Source organism: Bubalus kerabau, chromosome 3, assembly GCF_029407905.1.
Source record: "Bubalus kerabau isolate K-KA32 ecotype Philippines breed swamp buffalo chromosome 3, PCC_UOA_SB_1v2, whole genome shotgun sequence".
Classification (NCBI taxonomy): Eukaryota; Metazoa; Chordata; class Mammalia; order Artiodactyla; family Bovidae; genus Bubalus; species Bubalus kerabau.
This window is the reverse complement of record NC_073626.1, coordinates 158,715,221-158,735,464: the sequence shown is the minus strand read 5'-3', so window position 1 is coordinate 158,735,464 and position 20,244 is coordinate 158,715,221. Positions and strand designations below refer to the sequence as shown.

The window sequence follows — 20,244 nt, the reverse complement described above, 5'->3', positions numbered from 1 at the left end:
CCTAACCTTGACATATATGTTGGGCAAAAACATAAATACTAACTACCATCTTTCTCCTCCCTCTCAGATAACTTCTCCATTAATATCCACAGCTGTGGACAATTCATTCACAAACTCGAATGGTCAGGAGTCAAGAGCCCTGAATTCCAATCCTGGCTTTGCCACTGACAGGTCACCTGTGATTTGGGCCAAACCCTTTAACCTTTCTGAGTTCTAATTTCTCAAAGCTGAAAAAAAAAAAAAAGAAGAAGAACCATTGTACTTAAGTGAAGGCTGAAGCTGAAGCTCCAATACTTTGGCCACTTGATGTGAAGAGTCGACTCACTGGAAAAGTCTCTGATGCTGGGAAAGACTGAAGGCAAAAGAACAGGGTGGCAGAGTATGAGATGGTTAGACGGCATCACCAGCTCAATGGATGTGAATTTGAGCAGACTCTGGGAGGTGGTGGAGCACAGAGGGGCCTGGTGTGCTGCAATCCATGGGGTCACAGAGTCAGATTATAATTTAGCAACTTAACAACAACAAAAGTGAAGGCTGCTACTTAAATAGTCTACAGCATTTGTAGACTCCCAATGTGGGCAACCAGGCCTTAGAAGAAATATGTGGATCATCTAGTTCTGGAATGAGTAAAATGAAAGGTGCATTTGTCAGGCAGAGGGGGATGGTGAGTGATATCTGATCTGCAGAATGGCCAAATGCATGGAGTTGGGGGTGGGGGTGGGGGTGGGGCTGGGGTGGGGTGGGGACTAGTGAAAAGAGCGTTGTGCAAAACCATCTATTCAGATATTTCTTCTGAAATGATTCTGTTGATTATATATATATTATGTTGCAAACATCGAAGCTCTCTGCCATCTGATGAAGTCCTTGGGCAAGGGTGGATTTGCCGAAATTACTTTAACTCTGCTTACAGAAACTAAGGGAAGGAAGGATGGGAGGTTAAGGGAAAGAAAGAAGGCAGAAAGGGAGGGAGGAAAAACAAGAGTCTCATGCCCACCGTGCACGCACAGATGAGGCAGGGCTCCCAGGTAAACTCGCCAACAAGCTTTCCACTTTTGTTGGAGAGAATCTGAAGCCAGTCCCTCCCTTTGTATGGCTGACTGTGCTCACCAGACGCGCCTAGCCTGTAGCCACTGTGTTCAGTAACACAAGCCATCCAGAGGCTGGGGTGGGTAATTCAGGCCATGCTGGGAGGTAGGGAAGGCAGGGGCAGAAGTTAGAAATGGGTGGGGTAGAAAGGGGCTTCCCTGGTGGCTCAGAGGATAAAGAATCTATCGCCAATGCAGAAGACCTGGGTTCAATCCCTGAGTGGGGAAGATCCCCTGGAGAAGGGCATGGCAACCCACTCTAGTATTCTTGCCTGGAGAATCCCATGGACAGAGGAGCCTGGCGGGCTACATACAGTTCACGGGGTCACAAAAGAGTCAGACACGACTGAGCAACTAAGACATATACACAGGGTACAAAGGGGGCCTATTTGTTATTCTTCAGCTGAAGTTAAACCTGAGGTCCCTAGTCTCTCTGGGTGAGAGACATCACATGTCATCCTCTACTTTTTTTTAGATGGTCACGGGCGGCTGGCAACTGTGACCTCTCACATGGGAATCCTGAGTAGTGCATGCATGCGTGGATGTCAGCAGTGGCGACATTCCAGCTCAGTTAATGACTCTCCTGATCAGGCCATCTACCCCCTGCTCATACCCACATTCATTGCAAACTCCCTTCCCGTTCTTTCCCCCACCCTGAGCCCCTGCTCCCTGCGAGGGCGACCGCTAAGCAATCTGACCTCTCTCAGCTGCCACTAGACCAGCAGCTCCTCTGCATGGTTTGCAAGCAAAGCAAGTTTCAAACAAAAGAGGTTTCTGACCACCCTCTACGTAAGGAAATGGCTGCAAGTAAGCAGCCTCTTCTGATGTTCTAGATTCACAGAAAGGAGGGAAAGCTAGTAGGGCTGCTGACCATCTTGATATCAATTTCTCTGGCTCTTCAGGGACAGCTTGGCTCGCAGAGCCCCAGAGAACCGTGCTGAATTCGACCCAGGTGGTCACATCATACAGGTGCAGGTACTGACCTTTTTCACCTGAGGACCGTGGCCCTGCAACCCCCACAGCTACCAGGGCCCGCCACCCAGCTAAGGGCTATAGAGCTGGGTGAAGTCTGTGGAGGGGGATGGCCAGTGGGCACCCAGTCCCATCCTCATGCTGGGAAGGAACCACTACTGGAGACAGCGACAGTGGATAACAGGAGGGCAGAGGACAGCCACCTGCCAAGCCATTCTGAGCCCTTGTAGGATTTCCTTTGGAACAAGGGCTCTTGGGCTCAAAGCCTTGGCCAACCAGTTCCAGTATGGTGGGAAGGGCAGTGCTGGCTGGGAAGTTAAAGTCCCCAGGTTCTGATCTTGAGATTACTTCCAGGCCTGGGGTTCTGGGTGATGCCAGCTGGGTGTCTCAGATATGCAGGCCCCCGTGTGCTCAGCTGTAAATTCAGGGAGTGAGACCCGGCAAATGTTTCCTAATCATAGCTGTTCATCAGATAGCATCTGAAGAGCTTGTGGAAAAACAGAGTCCTACACTCCAGCCCTAGGGCTCCCCTGGTGGCTCAGTGGTAAAGAACCTGCCTGCCAATACAGGAGACACAGGTCCAATCCCTGGGTCAGGAAGATTCCCTAGGGAAAGAAATGGCAGCCCACTCCAGTATTATTGTCTGGAAAATCCCATGGACAGAGGAGCTTGGTGGGCTACAGCCCATGGAGTCACAAACGAGTCAGACATGGCGACCAAACAACACCACTCCAGTCCCAAAGCTTTGGAGACAGCAAGACCTGGGTGGGCGTCAGAGACTATACTTTTAACAACCCCCTTCTAGTTCAGGGCCCCATTCCTGCCTCGGTTTCCCAAAGAATTTCTTGGTGGTGGGAGAAAAGGCTTCTGCTCAAGAGATACGGCTTCACGTGTACACCTTGCCAAGACAAAGATTCATAAGCTCTTTGCACCTGCTGACAAGCGGGTTCGTAAACAGACACGTGCCTATGCTTGGATGCACACAGAGGGGCCGTCCTTGGCCAGGCACCTTGGAGGTTTCTAGAGCAGCTCTCATCTCACCCCCTCCCCGCCAACCTGAGTGAGCAGAAACACAGCACAGGGCCTCTCTGCCTCTGTGATCTCCAAAGGGCTGCTTCATAAACACCAGGGTCATTCCTGGAATCGCCAAGGCCTGGGGAGGGTCAGGGTGGAGGCAGACAGTTTGAGAAAACAAAAACATGCTGAAATTCAACACAGTCCTCTGGGGCTCTGCAAGCCAGGCTGTCCTTGAAGAGCCAGATAAATTGATATCAAGATTGTCAACAGCCCTACCAGCTTTCCCTCTTTGCCGGGGGTCCCAAGCATTTCTCATCTGGTTCAATGCAAATCATCTGAGAACCTGGCCAGGGGATCTACCTGCTGAAAGCCCAAGTAAGCAGAGAATGTGCTTTGGTGGAAACCTGGACCAGAGGCTAATAGGAAAGAGAAGAATGTGCCTGACCCAGTAACTCTGCTTCTCTCTGACTTGTGCACAAAAACTTTCATTACAGCACTTGTGAAAACTATTTAGCAACTGGATCCAAAAGCCTTTCAACAGATGAATGGATAGATAAATCAATAAAGTAATACAATGAAATAATTAGAGCAGTTAAAAAGAATAGCTCTGACCAGTGTCTATCAACATGGGTAGATCTCAAAAATCTGAAGTGGATGGGGGGAAAAGTTGCCGAAAGAAACCTTTTATGTACATTTTCCCATTTATTCTCAGAGAACACCTCTGAAATGTTGGTCATCCAATTAGCAAATCTGTTTAGTTAAGGAAGAGAAGCAGTGAATAACGCTAAGTGGTTGTCTAGTGAGCAGGGACAGGGGACGGGGGTGGCTGGTGGAGAGGGGACGCTTTAAAAAAAAAAAAGACTTGGAGTAAATGTGATAACAAATATCAACCATTCCCAGCTATGGGTGGTAGACTGGCATTATTATGTCATTCTTAGTACCTCTCTGCATTTTTAAAGTTTTCTTTTAAAAGAAACTCACTCCAGCCACTCCTCACCCTCCTTGTCAAGCAGAGGCATCAGTAATTACAAGGTGCTCCGTGAACCCCAATGGCTGAAAGAGGACGGCACCAGTGACGTGGCCAACTTCACCTACACTCTCAGAGGGCAATGTCACCAGAGCTACCTGGTGCCAGCAGGGCACCACGGGCTCCTGGCGAGGTCTCTGCAGCATGAAGAACTGGGAAATGAATCGGGAAAGGCTTGAAGAGAGCAGAAGAGGGCCACAGGGTCAAGGAGGGGAAGATGCAGGTATCGCCATTCAAGGGCCACTCACACCCAGTGAAGGGAGATGACTGTTCTGGCTTCTTAAGAAGCAGAGAGGTAGCAGCCTTAACCTGAAACGGGAGAGATCCAGCTTAGAAGCCACCCAAGAGTTTCACAGGAAGAACGAAAACGAGTGACAAACTGCAGGCGGAAAAAAATTACACATCTTCTGTAATGAAGTTACACATCATCATTCAGGAGGAAGGACAATGCCCTCCAAGTGTCCAGCAGAAACTTGACTGAATGGAGGATGCGCATTCCTGAGCCAAGCACCCTTGTAATTGGACTCAGCTTCCTGCACAGCCCTGGAGCCTGAGCGTACTGGCACAAAGCCATGGGTCCATGCTTTTCCTTCCTCCCCCAAAGGAGGGAGCTTCTTGAAGACAAAAACTTGGACCTAGCTTCCATAGAGCTTTTTTTTTGTTTTTTTAAAAAAAGTACTTATCACGAAAAGAGGGCAGGAAGGAAGACATATTGTGTGCTCAATTTTTTGGAAGAAAAAGGTTGTCCTTTCTTTCGTAAGACTGGAGATACCCTTCCTTCTGAGACTTCATCCACCAGAAAAGAGCCCCATTATTTCACAAAAGATCTTCCCAAGAGCCTTGATCAAAAGGCTAAAAGAGCCACTTGCATGAGATTTAAATACATCTCTACTGACTTGATTTCTTCTTGGACAATAATCAACTTTTTCAAATGCCTGTCTTGCTCCCCTTTAGGATCAAAAAGCATGTGTTGTTGGGGAGGGATAGATTGGGAGTTTGGGACTGACATGTACACACTGCTGTATTTAAAAATAGATAGTCAACAAGCACCTACCGTATAGCACAGGGAACTCTTCTCAATACTCTGGTGGTGGTGGTGGTTTTAGTCACTAAGTCGTGTCCGACTCTTGCGACCCCATGGACTGTAGCCCACAATACTCTATAGTAACCTAAATGGGAAAAGAACTTGAAAAACAACAGATACATATATATGTATAAGCGGGGCTTCCCTGGTGGTTCAGCAGTAAAGAATCTGCCTGCAATGCAGGAGACAAAGGAGACATGGGTTCAGTCTCTGGGTTGGGAAGATCCCCTGGAGGGAATGGCAGCCCACTCCAGTAATCTTGCCTGGAGGAGCCTGGTGGGATCCAGTCCATAGGGTAGCAAAGAGTCAAACATGACTGAAGCGACTGAGCGCCCACGCACATATGTATAAACTGAAGCATTTTGCGGTCCACCTGAAACTAACACGATATTGTTAATCAGCTGTACTCCAACATAAAGTAAAACATTTCAGAAAGCATGCGCTACATAGGTGATGTGACTGTATCTGCAGAGTCAGTCTCATAGCTTGTACACGTGTTTAATCAGTGTTTAAACATTAGGAAAACAGACTGAAAAACATCCCACCACTCTGGCCTAGAGCATCCTGTTATATTGCTCTTCTTCTCATCTTTCTGGTCTCTCCCTCACCATCTAAGCCCCAGAGCAGCGAGAAGAGAAAGGCAGTGAGCAAAGTGAAGCATGAGCTGGAGAGAGAAGCCACTTCCCTCAACTGGGACCCACATTCAAACAGCTGTCCCTACACTCAGCTCTGATGCCACCACACAGACCCCCTCCCAGAGAGCCATAAACACTGGCTTCCACCCACTTCTCTCCTCCCACCCTCCCCTTCTGCCACCTCTTCTCCATCCCCGGGCCACTCCCAGATACCCCAGGCCTGACAAATTGAACCCACAGGATGCAGAAAGAAACTAAAAACCTGCAGAGATGTCCAGGATTGCCGGCCACACTCTCAAACCAGCACAAGAAGCGTCTTGAATATAAATAAGTGTCTTTAAATAGGTCACCATGCTTTCTCTTCCTTCAACTAAAAGTTCACTAATTTTGTCTGATATAATCCTGCAGCACATCAGTTGTCTTCCTTGGTTACGCTCTCTTGGTTTAGATGCAACAAAGGAACCAGAGATAAGTAGCAGGGCCTCAGGTAAGAACCCTCCCTTCTGGGGAATGAAGGTGCCCTGGTAGAAACACAAGGCGTAACAATGGCATCAAAGGCTACGACTGCCCTCTGGAACATCGTCCACGACTGACTCCATTCTGGACTTTCCAAAGCAAAGGGCTGCGGTCCAGGTAAGCCACACCCTGTGGAAGTTAACTGTGCAACTCAGACTGAGACCTGAACCCACAGGCCAGGACTTGAACCCACGGTCTTTTAACTTGACATCACACACCTGGTCTCAGGACTTAATGAAGCTCAGGTTCTTGATGGCTCATCACAGAAAGAATTCAGTGAGAGACAAAGTGATAGGTAAGAAGCAGATTTATTTAGAGAGAAACACACTCCACAGAGTGTGGTCCATCTCAGAAGGCAAGAGTGGCCTTGAAATATGGCATGCTTAGTTTTCATGGCCTGGTAATTTCAGGGGCTGGGCTTCCCTGGTGGCTCAGATGGTAAAGAATGCCCCTTCAATGGGGGAGACCTGGGTTCGATCCCTGGCTCAGGAAGATCCCCTGGAGAAGGGAATGGCTACTTCAGCATTCTTGCCTGGAGAATTCCATGGACAGAGGAGCTACAGTCCGTGGGGTCACAAAAAGTCAGACGGAGCAACTTTCACTTTCTTTCAATGAGTGGGAGATTATTCCAACTATTTTGGGGAAGGGATGGGGATTTTCCAGGAATTGGGCCACTGCCCACTTTCTGGCCTTTGATGACTGGCCTCGGAACTACCATGGCACTGCTGGGTGTGTCATTTAGCATGCTGATGTATTAAGATATGCTGAGGCTCAAGGGCTAATAGAAGCCAACTCATCCACCATCTTGGCCTTATTTGATTATAGTCAGTTTACGTCATGTCCTCGGGTTATGTCATTCTTTTAAAGTTTGTGCCCTTCCCTCCTTTCAGGAGCAGAAACACTTCCCTGAGATTCTAAAGTGCTTCTGAGTTTCCAATCCTATGCTAAGTGGTTTGTGTACAGAACTTTATCATCAAGCAATCACATGAGATTGATAATTTGTCTCCTCTCACACTTGACTAAGAAGCCACAGGATGTGGGGCCAATGGCACAAAGTCACATAGCAACAGCAGAGCCAAAACCAAAGCCCAGGTGGTTTACCTCCACAGCACTTAACCAACCAGAATGGCACTTGCTTATTGGCATCTTGGAAGACTCTTGACAGAGACTGTGTAACCTCAGGGCTTCCTTTCTTCTGTTCCCCATCACTTTGTCCCTTCCCACCTCCACAAGACCCTCTCTTGTCTTCCCAGAGAAAGAAGCCATCAGTCATAAGTGGCCCCCTGCTGCTGCTGCTGTTAAGTCACTTCAGTCGTGTATGACTCTGCGACCCCGTAGACGGCAGCCCACCAGGCTCCCCTGTCCCTGGGATTCTCCAGGCAAAAACACTGGAGTGGGTTGCCATTTCCTTCTCCAATGCATGAAAGTGAAAAGTGAAAGTGAAGTCGCTCAGTTGTGTCCGACTCTTAGCGACCCCATGGACTGCAGCCCACCAGGCTCCTCCATCCATGGGATTTTCCAGGCAAGAGTACTGGATTGGGGTGCCATTGCCTTCTCCAAGTGGCCCCCTACCCGACCTCAAAAGCATTTAGGATCCAGTAAGCCAATTCCTCCTAAAGAACACTTGGCTCAGATGGTAACAAATCTGCCTGCAATGCAGGAGAGCCAGGTTTGATCGAGAAGATCCCCTGGAGAAGGGAATGGCAACCAACTAACAAACATACACATATCCCTTCCCACCTTCCTTTATCTTGCCTGACACACCTCTTGCCATTGTTCCCACAGAAACCACCCAGTGTTATCAGGCAAATGCAAGGGCAGGGCCCAGGGGAATTCCCATTTTCGGTTTATCATGGCCTCAGGGGAATTGCCATTTTCGGTTTATCATGGCCTCAGGCACTTTAGAAAGTAAGTTCTCCATCTACAGGCATCTTGGCACCTCTATCCAGAAGCCAAGACAATAGACCTAAAAGAAACTCCCTGGGGAGTTGCATAAAGAACATTTTTGAGAAGTTATGCCTTAATTACTACCTCCCAGAGAAAAGGAGCTTTTCCTAGCAGCAGTATATAATTCACTGCTCCTTTGCATGTGTGAGTCTGATGGGATGGAGCTCTGGAATGAGAAGCTGGAGCCCCAGACTCCATCCTGGTCTGTACTTGTCTTGGCTTTGGAACCTGAATGCAGCCTTGATTTCTTCACCCATCAAGTGGGGAGAATCCTGAGGCTAAAATAGTTGCGGGGGCTGGAGGGTGCGGGTGGGAACCCTACTGGCATTTAGTGGCAGTGAACAAAGTCTGGGGGAAAAAAGCAATTTAATTATGATTATTTTGCCATTTACCCTGTGAGGTAGACCCTTCGTTCCCTGCAGTCCTACAACTTGGATTACTCCCGCTAGAAAGCACCGATCTCCCCAACCCCTATCAGGAGGGAACCCCTGAGCCTTCCCCCACTCCCCGCCCCCCTCTCTCCCCAACTTACGAAGGCCTTCCTGGGCACAGTGCCCCTCCTCGAAGGGCTTCCTCACTCCTAGAGCTCAGTTCCTTGAATGAACGCAGGCTGACACACCTATACCCCATTCACTAATTAGAAGCCTCCCCAGGCTCTGCTCGGGGCCAACTTAAGCAGAGCCTGTGGGCCAATTCCCCAGCCTGGCAGCTGGAGGCCTGCCAGCCCCTGCCCCCCTTTCTCCCCAACCTTCACTCCTGCCCTGCCTCCCAACAGCCAGGAAGAGACATGGGGCTGGCAGCCAGAAGGGGCCCCAAGGGCTGCCAAATGCCCCCCTCCACCCTGCAAAAAAAAAAGGGGGGGGGTGGGGGGTGGGGGGAAGGAAACAATTCTTGACTACAGTCGACTCTGTATTTCTTTCCGGGGGAGCCGGCTTTCTGAGCAAGATCTCCTTCTGCGTCCTGACTGACACCCAGGAGCTGAGCCAGCCCAGATCTTCCCTGGCTTTGTTAAGGAACAGGAGTGGCCCAGGAGGGGGAGGGGAGGGTCAGGCTCAGGAGCCAAGTGTGGGGAAGGGCAGACAGAGATGGTCCATTTTCCAATAGGGGGAAAAAAAGAATTTCCTATGGCCCATCCACTCTATTCACAGTGGGGGTGAGGGTGACAGAGGGGGCAGTTACTCTGGAATCTAAAAGCCAACACATTTCACTTCCCTAGACCTACCACCCCATCTGTAAGGAGAGCTTATCCTCTCCTCCCCTCCCCCACCACCAACACCAAGGTGTCTAAGAAGAGCCTCCACCCCAGATTCCCCAGGAAGCCTTCTCTGCTTCCTGGGGTCTAAGCTCCATCAGAGGCTTGACACTGAGTCACTGTGTCATGTCACTAGCCACTCAGGCCATTCAGAGGGTTTTCCGGAGCCTCGGGTGGAATCGGACATTAGGAAGAACCCCAGCGCCCAGAAAACATGCCCCCACATCTATTAAGAACCCTTCAGTCCCCACTCCACTCAGGAATGAGGTCAATGCTGGAGACAGTGGAGTAAGGAAACATCACTTTTTTGGACAGAAAGTCCAGTTTCTTTGCCAGGATCATGTTCAACGTTCTGGCACCCGAGGCTCAGACAGGATGGACCTGAAAACCCACGTTCCTGGAGCGGGGAAATGGCGTCATGGGGTCTTCACTGGCTGCATGGACAACACAACGGCTCATCCTGCACACACCCTATGTACCCAGCATGTTAGCACACACCGTTCTGATCCTCGTCTGCTGAAGCTAAGTCCTGGCAGGTGTCCTGTGGAGGCCAGCTGTCCGTGGAGGACAGTGCTGCCCAGCCCCGAAACATAGCCTCAAGGACTCCCCAGTCCTCTGAACGCCAGCAACTGGAGGGCTGGGTCCTAGAGTTTGGCTGGCAGATGAAGGCAGGACTCTGCTTCTGGGAACTGGGCTAAGTTCCTAATAATGTCCAACTGTACCCATCCCATTTCTGAGCAGCACCAAGTGTCCAGGGTCAAACTCTGGGGCCCCCTCTGCCTCCACAGCCCCTCCACCCACATTCTGAGCACTACAGTCTCATTAGAAAAGACCCTGATGCTGGACAAGAATAAAGGCAGGAGGAGAAGGGAACAACGGAGAATGAGATGGTTGGATGGCATCACCCACTCAAGAGACATGAGTTTGAGCAAAATCAGGGAGATGGTGAAGGACAGGGAAGCCTGGCGTGCTGTAGTCCATGGAGTCTCAGAAAGTCGGACACAATTGAGCGACTAAACAACCACAAGAGTGAAGCTGCCAGAGGAAGAAGGGTCAATCCCAGACCGTAGTGCACAAGCCCTAACGAGCACGCCTAACTCATCCATGGGCTTCCCTGATAGCTCAGTTGGTAAAGAATCCACCTGCAATGCAGGAGACCTGGGTTCAATCCCTGGCTTGGGAAGATCCCCTGGAGAAGGGAAAGGCTACCCACTCCAGTATTCTGGCCTGGAGAATTCCATGGACTGTATAGTTCATGGGGCTGGAAACAGTTGGAGACGACTGAGCGATTTTCATTAACTCATCCATGAAACATGTAAGTCTTGGACCTCAGTCATCTGTTTACTGTCAACTGGGTTCATGCCACATCGAAAGCACAGTTTCATTACCTTTTCTCCAAACAGCCCCACTACAGTCTGCAAAAGTGGATCCGATGCAGATGCTTCCAATGTATAGACAGAGAGATGGAAATCAAGTGAATCATCCCAAAAAGAAACTACACCCAAGTGCTTAGGCTTTATATGTATTATTTATCTTTACACACTCACATACACACGTGCAGACATGACCTTATGCAGTTGATGCTATCAATTCTTCCTTTACAGATAAGGAAACGGAGGCTCAGAGAAAATATATCTCTTGCCTTGGGTGGCAAGTATGTGGTAGAAAACTGGGGTTTGAACCAAAGCCATTTCATGCCAGGATAGGCCCCACAACACCGGGTACAACCTGCAGAGACAAGTGGCCTGCCTGACAGAGCCAGTTTGGCCTTTGTTTTAAAGGCTGGCTGACTAAGCATCAGAGACGAGACGTTGCTTGCCAAGATGAAGGCAACTAAAAGAACCTACTATGTGCCGGGCATTCTGTATTATCATAGCTGACCTCACACACACCCCATTTGAGAAAAACAATCATCCTCATTTCATCAAAGGACAAGACTCACATCACTCAGGTTCTCAGAGACAGGCTTGCATCGGAACGCAGGTCAATCTGCCAGCCAAGGCCAGGCTGCTTCCACCATCATTCCCTGCCCACCAGCTCCTCTCCAGAGGCCTGTGTGGGGGCCCTTCTGTGCCTCCTGGCTGCTGCATGCTGGCCACTTCCACTTCTGAAATCCCCAAGCTCCAGGAGTTGCGCCTCTCACAGTGGCCCAAGCATCGCCTGCATGTGGCAGGTGTCCAGGAACAAACCTTCTGATGGGGTCACAGGCTTTTGCTGCCAGAGGCCCCCACTCCCCTGCTTGGCCATGGAGGCAGAGGGGTTCAGAAGAAAGGGACTCAGGTTAGCTTCTCACCTCACTACTTACCTGCTAAGGTGGCCCGTCCACTGAGCCCCAGAGTCCACACCTGTGACATGGAGGTAAAAGGCCTCTCTCACCGAGTTGCTGTTAAGACAGGAGATGAAGCAGGCAAAGAAGTTGGTTGCGACCAGGACCGGGGCAGATGGGAGGCTGCCTGCCATGTCAGCGAGCTAGCCAGAGGTTGCAAGGAGAAGCAGAGGGGCTCTGAACACCTGCCAACCAGACCACCAGCGTCCTGGGGCATTAGAAGTATAACCTCACTGATCTGTGTCTTGGCTGTGGCAGAAGAAGCCTGAGCAGGAACCCCCTGGGAGGATAAGGCTTCCCCCCTCTACCCCCCACCAAGCCCAGTTCCTGCACGGCCAGCTAACCACCCTTCTCATTTAAGAATCAGGTTTGGTTCAAACATGCCAATCCCCAATTATCTATGTGGTCTCCATCTACTTCTGGATCTCTGAGGATGGCTGAGCCAATCTATTTCCCACGTCATTTTTTTTCAAGCTATGTTCTGCTTAGCATCCAGCAAGGTGTTCTAGAGCCACAGGAGGAGAAGCACGGGAGAAGAGACCAGTTCACAGGCTGGAGAAAGCAGAGAAAGACTAAAACTAAATGCGGTGCCTGGATATGCAGTCTCCTTAAAAACAATAATAGTGATAACCAAACTTTTTTTTTTTCCTGGTAGTTTTGTAGTATGTGAGGAGGACCAACGACAAAACCAAACGTGGGCCCAAGCCTGTTCATTTTCTGCTTCTCCCTCATTCCCTTTAGCACTTCCTGCCCTGTCCTCCCCTCCTGCCCAACCCCCACCCCGCAATCCTGCATTTCATTAAACCAAGAATTTTTGGAACTTGCTCATATCAAAACTAGCAATTGTGTCCCATTTTCTATGGCAGTGAATAGCTAATCTGAGAAACTAGAAGCTAACCTGATCAATGGGCTAGAGAACAGAGACGCTCTCAGTCACCCTCAGTGTCTGACAGCTGATGATTCTAGCTGAGTAACAGCTACCCTGCATGCATTTCTATAGGAATAATTTCCCCCAAAGAAACTATGTGCATGAAAACTTATTTTAAAGCTGAGTGCTAAGGTAAGCAAACAGTGAGAAAATCTAAGCCTCCCTTTTCCCTCTGCCTGCCAGGAAACTCAATGATCCAATTAGGTCAAGAATCACTGCATAGAAAGACACTCATGTCCGCAACAGACAAGTTCTTCTTTCCCCTTGGACTTCACCACCTATCCTAATTCAGAGGCTCCTTACCTCTGGTTTTGTTTCTCTAAGTTCTTTGACACTGTTATATAGGACTTTTTTTTCCCTCAAAGCTCACTCGAATACCTCATCAAAGGAATAGATGGGGTCACTGTTGTTTAGTCACTCAGTCATACCCAACTCTTTGCAACCCCATGGACCACAGCACGCCAGGCTTCCCTGTCCTTCGCCATATCCCAGAATTTGCTCAAACTCACGTCCACTGAGTCAATGATGCCATCCAACCATGGGTCATTATTTCTACACAAAGGGAAGAAGCTCAGTGAACTCTAGGCAGGAGTGGAAGGTGAGCAGGGAGCCTGCAGGCAAAGATTCCAACACGGCCTGCCTCTGCCAGGCTGGTTCAGAACCTGGGGAGTCACACCCTCCGGAGGAGCCCTGCCTCCAAGGCCATAGCGCCCGGAGCCACACCCAGCTTGATCCTGTAGTCCAGGAACTATAAGTCTCCGGTCTCTCCAGAAGAACCCAGGAGCAGCAGCCCTCTAGTCCCCCATCTCCCCTTCCAACATACTCAGGCAGAGCGGCTTAGCAGAGCTAGTTCTGGGTGTTCTGTCCAGAAGGGGGTGGAGGTGGGGGGCCGGAAGGTAGTGATGCTAGCAATCCGTGACAGTGGGTCCCACTCATTCGAGACTATTTTACAAGTTTGAACTCAGTATGCAAATTTATGCAAGACAAGATGCAAAGCAGTGCTCTGAGCCAGAAGTCCCGTTGCTTTTCTCCCCCTTCTTTGAAGCTGCACTGAACCACTGTAAATCAGCCCTCGCCTCTGCCCCCCTTTATGCTGCCCCAGCAACTGCAGATGCAAAGCCTCCCCTGGCCCGCCCGCCCGCCCGCCGGCCCGCCGGCCCGCCGGCCCGCCGGCCCGCCTGCCCGCCTGCCCGCCTGCCCTGGGACTTTGAATGACTGCACATTTCTATAGCACCTTTATAAGTGCAGCGGGCCAGACGGCCACTTGGGCGGCTCCGCCCCTCCGCATAATCCCCGGCATTGTACGCGGCGGGGAAGGAGGCTGGGGAGATGCTGGAGGGAGCCAGTCCGGCCCGGCCGAGGCCCTGAATTCTGAAAGGGCCCGGACCGGCCCAGGCCTGCTTCCTTTTCTTTCCCTAACATTTCTAGGCACTTCCGCACACTCCGCTACCGAACACACCCACACATTTCTCAGGTCCAGACTTCAGGCAGGTCTCAGGGTCCCCCTGCTATTTTTCTTCCAGGCCCATCTACTCCAACCCCCACCCCTCCGCCAGCCCCCAGCCTCGCCTCCGTGTGACTTCTGGGTTTCTTTGAAACCAATTGGTCCCAGCCCATGGGATGCAAGCTCAGCATCCGCTGATGTGCCCAGCCCCACCCCCAGCATCCCAGCCATCCCCAGGAAGCCAGCAGCACAGCCCCTGAGTCCTGGGAACAAAGACAAAAGAGCTAACAGCAAAGCCGGAACTGCTGGGGTTTGCTGCCTCGAAATAAGAAGGGTGTGTTTAAAATTCTCAAAAAGCAACCTGCTCACAGAGGAAGGCAGGCTGGGATGGGGAGGGGGGCGTTATTCTTCAGAGTGGGGGAGAAGAGACCGGTGATGGAGTGGAGGCAGTGGCGTTCAGTGCTAAGGTCTTATCTGGGCCACCCCACCCAACTCGGACCTCCGCATTCTTCACTCAGCATCCCAATCCCTGCTCCAGCCCAGAACCCTCTCCTGCACAGGAGCCTCCAAACTCGCCCTTCTCTCTTCCCTGCACCCCCGGCTCCCCAGCCCCCACCCCCACCCTTGCAAGCCCAGGCTTCGCCCAGCAGTGTCCCCTTCCCCCCAGCCCTCCTCACACTGCAGACACCCTGCTCTTGGCACTTCTTTCCAGGGCACCCACTCAGCTTCCACCCCACATTCCCCGCCCCCCAACCCTGGTGTCCCCTCTTCCCAACGTGCAGCACAAGAGAAAAATGCGGAAGGCGGCTGTCTGGCCATTGGGAGCAGGCAGAGGAGGCAGCTGGGGCTAGCTGGCGGAAAGGAGTCCCATAACCAGGCAGAAAATCCTGTGACATTCTTCCCGTGAACTCACTCCATTGTCCCCGAGTTCCCCTGACGACTGCAGGGAGGAGTGCATGGGAGAATTCCCCGCATCTGGTCCCTTCCTTAGAACCCTAACCTGCCTCGGGGGTTGGGAGGCAGGAGAGTTGGTTTTTCAGACAGAAAGTAAGAAGAACGAAGAACGAAAAAAAAAAATACTAAAACGTTTAGGAAGGACGTGTACTACCGCACTTGGTTACAACAGTCAAAATCCAAAGGATTCTATGAACTTGGAGGCCTTTTGAACAAAAGTTCACCCCGCTGGGGGAGATGTTTAGTTTGTCAGAGTTCAGTTCAGAAAACCACAGTACCTCCCGGTGGACCACGGGGTGCTAGCGGGCGATGGAGGAGGGCCGCGGACGCAAGGCTGGGGGGATGGGCGCCCGCGGTGAAAGGACTTTGCAGAGTCTTTTCCCTGGCATCAGCGCTTTCTAAGAGAAGCTGGCGGGAAGGGTTAATCTCCAGTTAGGCTGGGGAGGGAGGCAAGCCCCAGCCAAAAGAAAGGCACTGAGGGGTTCCGCTGGAGGAAGCCCTAACTTGCTGTGCACTCAAGGTCAAAATGCGACCGAAAACAGATTTCAACTCTGACCCCTACTTGTCTTCTCAAGGAGAACAGGCAAAAAACAATAGCAGGCTGAAGGAACGGGGGTGGGAGGTGCGCAGGGGGGAGGGGGTGAAGACCACAGAAGCTAAGGGAGCAAGAATTTTTCACTTTTCTTTTCTTCCTTCCTTCTTTTTGTAAATGTCTCTTAAGTTTGAGAAACTTGGTCAGACTCGCTTGCTTTTTAAACAACGGCAGCAGGCAGTGTACACATTTCACCGCTGTCTCCAAGAGGAAAGAAAATAATTACAGCTTCCTCCAGACCACTGAAGCAGGAGGCTTTTGTAATTTAAAAAAAAAAAAAAAAAAACACGCAACAACAACAACAACAAAACACGTGAGATATTTATAGTCTGGTTGTGTCCAAAAAATAAAAAAAAACTTTTTGGGGGGAGGGGCTTAGAGCTCCTTACAAAGAATTTCGGAGCCCCCATTCTATGGGACAGGAAGAGCTCCGTCAATTAGGATGGGACGGCGGGGGGCGACACCTCGCTCCGGTAAGGGTAGTTGCGTCCGGGCTGGGGCATCCTCCCGCCCGGACGCCCAGATGCTAAAATGAGCGGCAAGGCTGCCCGCGCCGCAGACTGCATGCAACCGGCGACCTGGCTTGAGTTACAGTGACTCAACGGTTGGGGTCTCCTCGCCTCCCAAATGCTCCTCTTTCATCATTCCACCCAACACAAAAGCGAGCGCCTTCTTCGTCCTCTCTGTAAAATAGCAGCGTTCCTTTTTTTTAACTCCTAGGCAGCCCACCCTACAAAAAGTATGCACAAGTCTTTTCTTCTCACCTCACAATCCCAGAAGGAAGGGACCTCAATGCGCCGCTGCCTTCTCCTAGCGCCCCCTTCTCACCAGTGGTCCCTGGTGTCACCGGTACCCGCCAGCCTCCGCCCCGCACCCCCCACCCCCACCCCGGACAGCGTCCTTCACCAGGACCTCTCCGGGAACCTTCGGCCGGCGACCACCAGCTCAAGTGGTGCCCCAGATAAGCCTCAAGCTCCTACTACCACCGATCTGACCAGCACCCTCCTCCCCAGCAAATCCCCCCTCCAAAACAGAAGTCGGGTACCTTCCACCAGGGAAGCCTACGGTAACAGGGATGCCTTCTCTTTCCGTATTATTCCCCAGCAAATTAGTAGCCGGGGATCTTCCGCCCTCTCCAACTCCAGTTCCTCTCCCGGGACCTGACTTTCGGGTTTTCCCCCCTCCCAACAACCACCCCCTCCACCCCAACCCAGAGCCGGCCCAGGACCCTGCTCTTCCTCCGTTAAAACGGTCTCTGAGGTCCCGCCGCACACTCCTTCCCTCCAGAAGGGCCGCTAGCCGGGCTCCCCCCCTCCCCCCCGCCCACTAAGTTTCTCCCAACTAGTTGTCCCAGCCCCGCGTTACCTGCAACCTGCTCGGGGCTGGCGCTGTACTCAGCATCGCCGTGCTTCTCACAAGTGCCCTCGCCGTGGACCAGCGCCCTCAGGGGCAGCTCGGAGCCCGGGTTGGGATAGCAGCGCAGCCCCTGGCCGCAGCGCGGGGTGTACACGCCGCACCGCTCTCCCTCCAGCCGGGCACACACGGAGCAGCAGCCGCAGCCCGGCTCGCGGACCAGCTCGCAGGGCACGCGGGCGTCGCCGGCCGGCCCGGACGCGGCGCCGGGCGGGGGCTTGCAAGCGGCCAGGCTCTCGGGCGTGCAGGGCGGGCAGCGGAACAGCACCTCGGCGCGCGCCCCGCAGTCACCGCCGCCCGCGCCCAGCAGCAGCAGCAGCAGCAGCGGCGGCAGCAGCAGCAGCGCGGGGCCGCCCAGTCTCGGCTGCATGTTAGCGGCGGTGAGCGCGACGGCGGCGAGCGAGCGGGCAGGTGGCACGGCCCTGCGAGCGCGGGAGCCGCCTCCTCCGCTTCTTTCTCCACCCCCGCCGCCGCAGCCGGGTCCTAAAGGGCCCTGCTTCTCCCCGCCCCCTTGCCTTCTCCCCTCCCCCTTTTGGAGACCACCCCCTTCCCCCCGACACTCCCGCGCGCGGGCCTCTGAGTGCGCGCACGCCCACTCGCCCATCCCCACCTCCTCGCATGTAACGTGGGTCCCCTACACCCTCTGGCCTCCGTCCCTTCACCCACTGCCACCCCGGGCTCCCTGACGCCAGGAAAATGAGAATAACTTGGGGGTTTGGGTTAAGATCGACGCGGGAGTGGGCAGGAGTGGGTGCTTTTGTCTCCTGTTTTCGGTTCAATTCGGAAGGACTTTGTGCGCTTCCCATGTGGCCGGCGCTGGGCTCACTGCTGGAGGGAATGCAGAGGACGTCAGGCATGACCTTCAAGTAGATTTCGGTCTACTCCCAGCAGTTCCCTCCATCCTCGGGGTTTCCCTCCCTGCTGACGTGCTGCTTGGGACAGTGACTTCGGAGTCAGGAGGCTGTTCGCGTCCTGTAGATCAGCCTACCCCCCGAACTGCCCCTCTTAGGGACCATTGCAATTTCCCAACCCTGCAGGCATCTGGTAACGTGTAAGTACCTGAAATGCAATTTCTGGACACTAAGAAATCTTCTCTCTTCCGGGCTTACTCAGCTCCACACCCCCTCCCTCGACAAAGAATCCCTTGGGGACCTGCCCCACCACACCCACTCCAGATCTGAAGGCATTTGCTGCAGGACAGAACACCCTGCTTCAGGGGTCTTAGATCAGATCAGTTTTCCAGGTGTGGGAGAATGCCCTGCAGTAAGGTCATTTAGAGCTCACTCCAATAAATGCAGGTGGACAAGAATGACCTCCCTTCATCGTTCAGCTTGATTTACTGATTCATCCATCCAAGCTGTCCCCAACTTAGAAATTCCAGACTGGACCCCACTTTAATTATCACATATCTCTCTTGTAACCCTAACAAAGATTCTTGTCAGATTCTCTTGGTAGGGATTAGGACCACTGAACTGCCTCCAGCCTGGGTCTAATTTCTCAATACCTCCATGCCACCCTTCCACGTGGCCACCTGGCCTTGAAAGTTAGCTCCATGCCCCAGGAAGGCAAGTGCCTGATCTTAAGGAACCAACAATGTTATGGGGGTGAGTTTGGTGAGATGAACAAATAACTGGTTGTCAGAGGCTTTGAGGAGGAGAAATATTTAAATGGCAAGGTGATGGGGATTGCAGGGGTGGATCAGAATTTAAATTGAAGCTTGGAATTCTACCAGGGGACATACAGGCATAGCAAGGGCATCCTGAGCAGAGGGACCAGCTAAAGCAAGGACCTGAAAATAGGAAATCAAGGATGAAGAAAGGAAGGCTTGGAGGCAGGGGGAGGACTGGCAGGAAATCCAGTTGACTTGGGTGGAGGTTTGGCTTCAAATAATGGGCAGGGAGGTGCAGCATCTATCCGTGTTTGGGCAGAGGAGTAATAGACAGAGCTGGACTTCTGGAAATCACAGAGCTGTATCTAGTGCAGATCTGATGGAACTAAGAAGAGACAGGCATGGGAAGCTGCTGGTCACTCTTTGGTGTGCCTTAGGGTCCTGTGCCAACCTTGTAACATTTGTTGCTATTGGTCTCATCCATTAGAGTCTGAGCATCTTCAGAGTAGACACACTCTGGCTTGAAGCTCTCCAATAAAAATCTATTGCAAACCACAAACGTGAACCACATGTGCAATTTTCAATTTTCCAGTAGTCATGTTAAAATATAGTAAAAAGAAAGAGATGAAACCCATTTTAGTATATACTTTATTTAGTTTCTTCAAAATATCATTTCAAGGTGTAGTCTATATTATAAGTTATTAGAGATTTAACACTCCTTTTTTCATACTAAATCCTCAAACTCTGAGGTGTATCTTATGTTTATGTGTCTGTGTGTGCTCAGTTGTGTCCAACTCTTGGCAACCCAAGACTGTAGACTTGGGCTACAGCTACAAGGACTGTAGCCTGCCAGACTCCCCTGTCCATGGGATTTCCTAGGCAAGAATACTGGAGTGGATTGCCATTCCCTTCCCCAGGAGATCTTCTCGGTCAGGGATCGAATCCACATCTCTTGCATTGCAGGCAGATTCGTTACCACTAAGCCACCTGGGAAGTGCCAATTTTATGCTTATAGCACATTTCAATTTGAACTAGCCAAAATTCAATACTTTCTAGCCATATGTGGCAAGTAGCTGCCAGATTGGACAGGAAACAGGTCTAAAATATAGTGCCTCGCACTTTGTAGGCACTCAATAAATGTACTGAATGAATGAAAAGTATGATCTCTGGAAATACTCCTCTCAGGGCCCTGATAATCAGTTGCCATTGCAGTGACCAGTAGCTAGAGATGAAAGGTAAGGCTCAATCATGACACTGTTGAGAGGATAGGAGAGGCATTCATTCATTCGTTCAGCTCCTCACTTATCTTTTGAGACACATTCTTCTTCCATCTCCTTTAAAGTTCTTGATCTCTTAGCCAAGAACCATGGAGATGAGCAGGCAAAGTAAGGCTAATTGACACATGCCAAGTGCTCAATGAAAGTTTTCTTTCTGATGAGTCTG

At 51.5% G+C, this 20,244-nt stretch overlaps 1 protein-coding gene across 2 annotated transcripts in view; it reads right to left on the bottom strand.

Moving 5' to 3' along the window:
- Window positions 1-17,650, bottom strand: part of IGFBP2 (insulin like growth factor binding protein 2) — a 29,085-nt gene extending 11,435 nt beyond the window's left edge. Inside the window, exon 1 of one of the 2 annotated variants that reach the window (XM_055573420.1) lies at window positions 17,145-17,650. In XM_055573420.1, the coding sequence (XP_055429395.1) occupies window positions 17,145-17,562 (418 nt within the window). In that variant the 5' untranslated portion in view covers window positions 17,563-17,650. Of the gene's footprint in view, window positions 1-6,082; window positions 6,457-17,144 lie in introns of those variants that run through there. The other variant, XM_055573421.1, reaches the window with a different exon arrangement.
- Between the last annotated feature and the right edge of the window lie 2,594 nt (window positions 17,651-20,244).